This window comes from Nannobrachium achirus (genome assembly GCF_963921795.1).
Source record: "Nannobrachium achirus genome assembly, chromosome: 14".
Taxonomy (NCBI): domain Eukaryota; kingdom Metazoa; phylum Chordata; class Actinopteri; order Myctophiformes; family Myctophidae; genus Nannobrachium; species Nannobrachium achirus.
The window spans coordinates 4013861-4024385 of NC_137821.1; the positions used below are offsets into that span (position 1 = coordinate 4013861).

Here is a 10525-nt window from a genome sequence, read left to right on the forward strand (position 1 = left end):
CCGCTGACCTCCACCACCGTACCGACACAGAGCAGAGCGGCGGCTGCTTGCTGCTCGCTCAGGCCGGGATCCAGGCGCTCTGAGGCGGCCAGGGCAATCAGCCCGACCCGCTGACCTCCACCACCGTACCCTACCCTACCGGCTGCTACTGCTCGCTCAGGCCGGGCTCCAGGCGTCCTGAGCCGGGCAGCCCAGGCAGCCCCGACCCGCCGACCTCCACCGGCTGCTGCTGCTCGCTCAGGCCGGGCTCCAGGCTCCCTGAGGCGGCCAGGGCAGGCCAGCCATGGCCGGGGCCAAGCCGGGCGTGCACGCCCTGCAGCTCAAGCCCGTGTCCGTGCACGAGGTGCTGAAGAAAGGCAGCAAGTTCATCAAATGGGACGAGGTGAGATTGTTACTCTACTTATAATAGTAGTGACTGATTGTAATACTAATAGGCACAGTTTGTTACTGTCTGGAGTAAATGGAGTACTTTTTACTTTGCTTGCAGTCTAGAGTGACTTTGCGACAAGCCGGTGTTGTTGTGGTTCTCAACCTGTGGGTCGGGACCCTCTCAGGGGGGTCCCCACATGGTTTTGGTGGGGGTGGGGAGTCCCCACATGGCATTGGAGGGGGGTGGGGGGTCCACAAATGACACTGGAATGACAATTTCAGTATTTTTTTAGGATATTTTTTAGAAAAAGAAAGAAAAGAAAAAGGCAATTTCTGCATCAAAAGTAACCAACATGCTACTTTACTATAAAAAAAACACACTGGTCAAACATTGGCCAAATTGTTAATAAATATACGAAAGGGGGGGAAAAGTATTAAAATATCCAATCAGCAATGTAGATTGTACATGTGGATCTGCTATTTTCTTATCTTTTTATCTGTGGAACTGAATGCAATGCCTCAACTCTACAATGGCAAGTGCTTGTCAGGGTGGGGGGTCCCTGGTTGAAATATGATTATTTAGGGGGGTCCCTGGTTGAAATATGATTATTTTGGAGCGTCCTCAGTTGAAATATGGTTATTCCTATGGGTCCCCACTAGTTAAAATATGATTATTTAGGGGGGTCCCTAGCCCCATATAGAACCTCACCCATTGCTGCATACTGTTGTGACGGGTGAGGTTCTGTATGGGGCTAGGGGGTCCCCCAGTTCAAATATGATTATCTTGGGGTGGTTGCTGAAAATGTTGAGAAGCAATGCAATAAGCAAAGGTAAAAAAACACATCCATAGAGTGCAGAGAGACAGTGTAGTGCCTCCAGAAACTATTGTAAATCTGCTATTTTCTAAAGCATATCTGACTTACTGCATAAGGTTTATAAGGAATAGGATTCCTGAAGTCATGTCATTTAGCTGGGGACCCCTAGCTGGGAGCCACCTCCTCAAGGACCCTTGGGGGGTCCCCGGACCCTCTAGCACACGCACGGACGCATGCAGCACTAAGGAATTATAGCTCAATTATTACATGAAACTCCACGTTTAATAGTGTTGACATTCTTCTTTTGTCAAACTATAGAGAGGTTACCAACAAATGGACCTGTGTGTACCCAGGTCCATTTAGTTACAAATCAATAGGTTATCAATCAATAGATAAATTGGTAACCGGAAGAGTGGTCTGCAATTTTCCCTTTTTTTCTGATTGGACAATATAATGGATTTGTGGATTGGTCGGAAAATTCTTTTCAGTATTTTTTTTCTTTAGTAACAGTATTTTCTGGTGTGAAGTGATGGCAGAAACGACAGATCGCTAGTTGCAGCAACCCAAAACAATGTAGTGTATAGTGGTTGTAGTGTAGTGCAGTGGTTCTCAACCTGTGGGTCGGGTTAACCCTAACTATTTTGGGGGGGGGTCCCCAGATGATTATCTTAATGTGTAACATTGTTTTTACACACCAACAAAGTTTGAGTATATAGAGGGTATCTGCACATTTCTAAAGTGACAATTTAAGGACTTTTTAATACCTCTAAAATGACAAAATTGCCAAATATCAGAGGGAGAAATTGTGAAAATAGCCAATCTACATGCTCACAACGGCTCGCAACGCGAGGCGTTGTGAGCATGTAGATTGGCTATTTTCACAATAGAACCGTGTTATACAAAATGTAATGCCTCAATTCCTAGTGCTGGTAGGGTGGGGGGGGGTCCCCTGTTAAAATATAATATAAAATATGATATGAAAAGGTTGAGAACCACTGGTGTAGTGTAGTGTAGTGGTTGGTTTGGGTGTCTCGTTCCTAGACACATGCCATCAGCTGAAACCACAGGCATGCCAGAGCTGAGATAGACATCTGACATTCTTCCTGCCTGCCTGCCTGGAGCAGAGAGAGGGTAATTTATGGTGTCACTGTGTAGCTGACAGCAGGAAGATATCTTTGTCTCTGTCCGGTCTGTCCGGTGGAATTCTCTTCATGACCAAAAACTGTCAAATTCTCAGGATTTCAAGTCGTTAGACTCGTATCATAATTGCCTAGAGCATGGGTAGATAGATATATAGATAGCTTTATTATCCCAAGGGGGAAAATCAGTTGCCCAGAGGCAGCACAGCAGTATAAGGTTATTTACAAAGTTACAGAGAAGTACAAAAAGGATAAAAAGAAAAAAACAAGAGCAGAGTACAGTAAGTACAGTAAGAGCATGGTACATCAAGAAAGGGAACGAATATAAATGTATATACATAAAGTGTCCTAAAGCACAGCTATCAATATAATGCAGTTCCCAAATCAAAGTGACCCTAACCCTAACCCTATATTAACCACTTGAATCCCAGTGTCCATATTCTGAGAACTTTAGCCAAAACTAGCAGATCTACAAGCTCACAACGCCTCGCAGCTATTAGCAAAGAGCTTTGGTGTAGAGAGGAAAAAGAGCAGACTAAAGGTCTTTGCACACTGCTGCGTTTTTTCGGACCGAATATCGGAGTGAATTTCGGAGTGCGTGAATAAAAAAATCAACCTCACGTTATGTCAATCACGTTTGCACACTGCCGCCCGTTTCATATTTATTTTCGGACCAGGGTTGATTTTTTCGATTTTCGCAGCTGAGTCCCTTGCTCTCTCTCTCTTTCCTCTCTCTCTCCCTAGCTTACGGCTTTTGGATTTCCAAAACGCAACGAAAACACGCAGTGCAGTGTGCAACCACCTTTAGTACATAGTGAAAAGTCAAGTTTAATAAGTATTGACGGTTCAAGTGGTTAAATATCTGAAAACACAAATTGACACGAATTCAAAATACACTGATGATTGTGCTGTCAAACAAACTATGAACAGGTTGTGGGGTCCCTGCTTCATCTCTCTCTCAACTAAGGGGTCCTTGGCCTGAAAACGTTGGCAGGCCTGGTATTTCGTCATTTTAGAGAAGTGGCCACTTGGCCTTTGGTGTTGTCCATTGTTTTGAGGGCACAAAGGCCAAATGCCAGGGCAGGAAGGCCATCGAATAAAACCAGATTTTAGTCCATTGGAAGAATGTGTTGAATTTAAGGGTTAGGGATGATAACCTAATCTGCAGTGAAATCAATAAATGATGGTATTTACAATCTGATCCATGCTCAGCCCTGCACCAATCAAAGTTAATGGACTGGTTTAAAGATGGGGACTCGGGGGAGTTAAGATACTGGTGTCTACATGACCAGAAGAGACACTAGCAGATCTACAAGCTCACAATGTGTCACTTTAGTGACGCATTGTGAGCTTGTAGATCCGCTGTTTTTGGTGAAGAGAGTTGACCACAGATGGAGTAATAACTCGTCAAGTACAGTGCAAATCAGGTCATGTTTTACTAAGCACAGTGAAGTGGTATTGATTCAGTGATATTGATGAATAATATAACACAAAAGGTTTTGCAGCACCCCTGGGGACTGGCATCACGGCACCCTCTGGGGACTGGCATCACGGCACCCTGGGGTGCCACGACACCCACTCTAGGAAACCCTGGCCTAGACGAGAGGTCATACTTTTGAGTCGCTTCAAAATGCAACTCTGGTTGTGTTTGAAGTTATGTTGAACCATTGAAATTACACCAACCATTGACAGCCGATACTGTACTAAATGTGCTCTCTGATTGTATTAAATCAAGAATCAAGAATCAAGAATCATTTTTATTTGTCACCTCCTTCATATAAATACATACATAAAGAAAATGAAATAACGTTCCCCTCAGTCCCTTGCAGTGCAACATAAAAACATTAAGCCTGTCTAAAAACATAAAAGGTCCTAAAACTAAAAACAGCGTAGACAACATTTAAGAAGAAGTATATATACATAAAATAAAATGAACAAGCCATTGTGCAATCTTCTTCAAAAACATTATCAGCACAATAAAGTGCTGTCGTGCATTTTAAAAGTGCAATCATGTCATGTCCAGACCATCATAGCCAAACAATGCAAGTCAGTTGGCCAGGGGGGGGGGGATAGGCAGGGGGCACAGCGCATTCACAGTCCAAATCCGAGGACCCCTTAGTTGAGAGAGAGATGAAGCAGGGACCCCCCACAACCTTTTCATAGATTTCTTAGTTTCATTGTTTGACAGCACAATCATCAGTGTATTTTGGATTCATGTCAATTTGTGCTTTCAGATATTTAACCACTTTAATAAACTTGACCTTTCACTCTGTACTTAGTCTGCTCTTTTCCCCCTCTACACCAAAGCTCTTTGCCGAAAATAGCCGATCTACAAGCTCACAACGCCTCGCAGCGCGAGGCGTTGAGAGCTTGTAGATCCGCTATTTTTGGCTAAAGTTCTCTGAATATATTATGGACACTAGGGGTTCAAGTGGTTGAAGACCCCTGTATTAAACAATGTTAAAAAGTGTTTGTTTCATACTAGATATCCTCTGTAGACATGTTATGAGCTACTTTCTGTCAATACAGTCCCGTGCAGGTGATTATTTGGAGTTTGGAAGCGCTCGTGGGAAATCACTCGACGTGTCCTGTGATTTCCAGCGGGACGTTGCGTTGTTGAAACCGAGCGCTTAGAATATTAGCTTATAGTTCAACGCCTCAGCACAGAATATCTTGACAGAAAGTAGCTCATAACATGTCTACGGTGGGCTTTTATGAAACAAACACTTTACAGAACGAAGAGAAAGAGGATAGTTCTAGGCAAGCTTTCCGCACGGCCGCATTGTTGGTGAGTTTAACGTTGTTTAATATAATCAGATCTGACTTTTCTGTTTGGATGCATGGGCTCTCTAGATTCAACATTATTTAAAAAAATAAATTGCGATTTGCGGCAAATCTTTGCGGTGGTTTCAGAAAGAAGAAAAGAAAAAATCACTCTCCTCCAAAGTCTGATTTCTGAATGTTATTTGACGTTGTGATTGTGAATGACGTCATGTTGTAGATTAGACCAGGGGTTTTCAAAGTGGGTGACGGGGCACCCTGGGGTGCCGCGAGATCATTTGATAATATTTGGACTTTATTTGGACACTTAGTCAGTTCTAACCAAAATGGCTATTATCTCAACGTTTTTCCTCGCAACATAATCACTAAAATATCGTCACTGTCGGGGCAGAAACCTTGTATCTCCAAGTTTTCAAATGTGTACGTCTTTTGGTAAAGTAAAGCCCTGCTTCATCATACAAGACTGTCGCACAAAACTAGGGAAAAACAGCCGATCTACAAGCATACAACGCCTTGCAGATCTACAAGCACACAACGCCTTGCGATGCAAGGCGTTGTGTGCTTGTAGATCGGCTGTTTTCACTAGTTTAGTACATTTTATAGATGATAAATACAAAACGAACGGTTTTGGACATACAAGGTTTCCACCCGACAACGACGATATGCTATAAATATAAGGTGCTGGGAGCGGAAAATTATAATGTAGGGGTGCCTCGGATTTAAAATAAAATATTAATGGGGTGCCCCGAGACAAAAAGGTTTGGGAACCCCTGGTTTAGACAGAGCCCAACCCAGGAACTGCTAAAGTATTCATTCAATCAATCAATCAATCAATCAATCAATCAATCAATCAGTCATTTAGTTGACCTAGGATCTCATTAGAAATAAACTCATTTTGCCTGTAAGTGTAAGTAGGGGTGGGCGATATGGAAAAAATACAATATCACGATATTTTCCCAAGCTGTATCACTATACAAGGTGTTATCACGATTCCTTTTCACATAGTTTTTGATGGTTATTTTTCAAGTTACTTAACAAAAACTAGACTCTCTGGGTTCCTTTTGGGAGGTCTAAATTGAACTTTACAAGTATGTAACTCTGACAGTATACAAATGAAACCAAATGGACCCTTACGGGTCCATTTGGTTTCATTTGTACACTGTCAGAGTTAAGGGGAGACCTTGACATTTTAAAGTTTTAGACCATTTTGGTCTACTGATTTAGACCAAAATGCAGGTTTAAATTGAATTCTGCAATGAATCTCTGTATTAACGATTCAACAGGATTTTTTACAAGGCTCCCTCAATTGTATCAGGATATATACGATACCTCTGAAAAGCCATATCGTGGAGACATTGTATCGATAAACGATAATTATCACCATATCGCCCACCCCCTAAGTGTAAGTCACGTTTATCTGACTTTTATTGATATATCTGCCTAACTCTACTCTCCTAACAGCGTTTCACCCCCACAGTCTGTCCTCAGAATGCTTGTGTGTGACATTCACAAGATATTTGTGCCCAAGGCAGGAAGTGGTTTTGGAATGTAAACATGGCAGGACGCAGGGCAATAAGGAACAACATAGCAGCAGCAACAGGCTTATCAGGAGAGGAGAGTTTTAGGCAGAAATGTCAGTTCCACCAAAAAGAAAATTGTGCTTTTTTACGTGGTTGACTGACTGACTGACGGAGGGACAGACAGCCGGTGGAGGTTTTCATAGTGTGAAACCATATACATATTCAATCCTAGCTCTGTAGGTGGGGCTGTCACAATTATTACATAATCGTCTAATCGTGATTATTTGACATTATCGCAATTATTTTGTCATAATCGTCATAATCGTGAATGTTGAAAAATGTCTGAAATAGTGGAAATAGCAGATCTACAAGCTGACAACGCGTTGCATCGCATTGTGAGCTTGTAGATCGGCTATTACCCACTATCAAAGTTTTTTTTTTTTTAAGTTGTCAAATATGTCAGTAATTTCTTTGTATATTTAGGTTATGTGTCATATCTACCATGTACAACTTCAAAGCCTACAAGCCAAACAAAAATGTAATTGTCAACGAAAAAACACACAATTAAATCGTTAATCGCAATTATTTGAGCGACAATTAATCGTCATGTAAAATGTCATATCGTGACAGCCCTAACTGTAGGTGCAGTATTTGGAATTTGGATTTGTAAGCATTGAGTATACGGTATGACATTGTTTATCGCACAGCCCCAGAAAGTAAAGAAATAATTGATACATTAAATGTCAGGTTGCACACACAAACTTTAGAAGGCAATGGTAGGCAATCAGGAGGGAATATGGGAATATGGCACAGATCCATGTTGATGACATGACTGTAGACATACTGTACTGTATAGCCATTTGTGTGATTTTAGGGCAAAATGTGTAGGAGCAGTGTCAATAAATGATGTTTGGAAAAATCAGCCTGATGGGACAGATAACCCTGACATGAGTGTAATAATGGACAATGTACTTTTTGGGGAAGTGGGCATGACCTTTGGGCAAGTAGAACATGACCTGTACTTGCCCGACGGGGCAAGTGCCTCTGACACCTTAGTGCAGGGTTCCCCAATTAGTTTTCCCCAAGGGCCGAATTATGTCTAGGGTACCAAGCCGAGGGCCACAACATTGAATCATGTCTAGGGTACCAAGCCGAGGGCCACAACATTGAATTATGTCTAGGGTACCAAGCCGAGGGCCACAACATTGAATTATGTCTAGGGTACCAAGCCGAGGGCCACAACATTGAATTATGTCTAGGGTACCCAAGCCGAGGGCCACAACATTGAATTATGTCTAGGGTAACAAACCGAGGGCCACAACATTGAATTATGTCTAGGGTACCAAGCCGAGGGCCACAACATTGAATTATGTCTAGGGTACCAAGCCGAGGGCCACAACATTGAATTATGTCTAGGGTACCAAGCCGAGGGCCACAACATTGAATCATGTCTAGGGTACCAAGCCGAGGGCCACAACATTGAATTATGTCTAGGGTACCAAGCCGAGGGCCACAACATTGAATTACTGTATGTCTAGGGTACCAAGCTGAGGGCCACAACATTGAATTATGTCTAGGGTAGCAAGCTGAGGGCCACAACATTGAATTATGTCTAGGGTACCAAGCCGAGGGCCACAACACTGAATTATGTCTAGGGTACCAAGCCGAGGGCCACAACACTGAATTATGTCTAGGGTACCAAGCTGAGGGCCACAACATTGAATTATGTCTAGGCTACCAAGCCGAGGGCCACAACATTGAATCATGTCTAGGGTACCAAGCTGAGGGCCACAACATTGAATTATGTCTAGGGTACCAAGCCGAGGGCCACAACATTGAATCATGTCTAGGGTACCAAGCCGAGGGCCACAACATTGAATTATGTCTAGGGTACCAAGCCGAGGGCCACAACATTGAATCATGTCTAGGGTACTAAGCCGAGGGCCACAACATTGAATCATGTCTAGGGTACCAAGCCGAGGGCCACAACATTGAATTATGTCTAGGGTACCAAGCCGAGGGCCACAACATTGAATTATGTCTAGGGTACCAAGCCGAGGGCCACAACATTGAATCATGTCTAGGGTACCAAGCCGAGGGCCACAACATTGAATTATGTCTAGGGTACCAAGCCGAGGGCCACAACATTGAATCATGTCTAGGGTACCAAGCCGAGGGCCACAACATTGAATTATGTCTAGGGTACCAAGCCGAGGGCCACAACATTGAATTATGTCTAGGGTACCAAGCCGAGGGCCACAACATTGAATCATGTCTAGGGTACCAAGCTGAGGGCCACAACATTGAATTATGTCTAGGGTACCAAGCCGAGGGCCACAACATTGAATTATGTCTAGGGTACCAAGCCGAGGGCCACAACATTGAATTATGTCTAGGGTACCAAGCCGAGGGCCACAACATTGCAGGGGACGACGGTGGCGTTCCCACTACTCCAGCGACAGTTCAGATATCGTCGTTGTCGGGGTGAAAATCTTGTATGTCCAAAACCGTTTGTTTCGCATTTGTCATTATAAAAATGATTTAAACTAGTGAAAACAGCCGATCTACAAGCACACAACGCCTCGCACCGCGAGGCGTTGTGTGCTTGTAGATCTGCTGTTTTCACTACTTTTGTGAGACGGCCTTGAATGATGAAGCAGGGCTTTACTTTGCGAAAGAACGTACACATTTGGAGATACGAGGTTTCCACCTGACAACAACGATATTTATTATACCGCCATTATTACTGGGGTTGGTGGGGGCCAGACAGTAGCCCCCCGCGGGCCGCAAATGGCCCGCGGGCCGCCTATTGGGGAACCCTGCCTTGGTGTCAACCCCTGGACCCCTAAATGTACCCTAGTGTCACAGTAAATCACTGTCATACATATTGTGAAGAAAACCTGGAGACTGACTTTCACTAATTGGGTTTTATGATCAAAATAAGAACTATTATAATTATAGAATTATAATGGTGTGGAAAAGATTTACAGACGTATTGATGACCTGTGGTGATGTCGGTGAGACTGTCCAACGTGACGGTAATGAGCCGATCAGAAGTATTGATGATCTTTGTGGTGATCAGACGTATTGATGACCTGTGTGTGATATCGGTGAGACTGTCCAAAGTGACGGTATTGAGCTGATCAGGGCTGCTGCTCTCTTTGACAGCTGAGCGAGCAGCTGGTGTTTTCTACTGCAACGTACGCTGTATGAGCAGGGGTCTTCAACGTTTTCAGGCCAAGGACCCCTTAGTTGAGAGAGAGATGAAGCAGGGACCCCCACAGCCTGTTCATAGATTCCATATAGTTTCATTGTTTGACAGCACAATCGTCAGTGTATTTTGGATTCATGTCAATTTGTGTTTTCAGATATTTAACCACTTGAACCATCAATACTTAATAAACTTGACTTGAAAGTTTCTATCACACAAAGATTTGGAGGACCCCCTGTAGTAACTCTGGGGACCCCCTAGGGGTCCCTGACCCCCTGTTGAAGACCCCTGATGTAGACAATCTACTATTATGTTGTGCTTTAACTATTGAAAAACAGCAGATATACAAGCTCACAGCTCACTGTGAGCTTGTAGATAAAATTAGATCAATTAAATCTCCACAGAACAATTATCGTGAGTGTTTTTTTTTATCCCGATAAACGATTATCGTCCCATCCCTCGCTGCGATGCATTGCTGGATCTATTTTTATTGCAAACGTAGGTCGCAGTTTACTATCAGAACCGTCACAGCTTGTTCGTATACGTCCGTCCGTTGGGACGGGTACCGCCTGACACTGTGTGGTTCCCCTGACACATCACTGTGACATCACTGTGACATGTGATGTCACCTGTGATGTCACAGTGATGTTTCAGGGGAACCACAGTGTCAGGCGTGGTCTATGGGTTTGC

The 10525-nt window shown here is 43.5% G+C and overlaps 1 protein-coding gene across 1 annotated transcript in view; it reads left to right on the forward strand.

Moving 5' to 3' along the window:
* Positions 1-266: 266 nt before the first annotated feature.
* plcb3 (phospholipase C, beta 3 (phosphatidylinositol-specific)) overlaps positions 267-10525 on the forward strand; it is a 134917-nt gene continuing 124658 nt past the window's right edge. The window contains exon 1 of the mRNA XM_080741279.1: positions 267-382. Within this exon, the coding sequence (XP_080597405.1) occupies positions 284-382 (99 nt within the window). The 5' untranslated portion in view covers positions 267-283. The remainder of the gene's footprint in view (positions 383-10525) is intronic.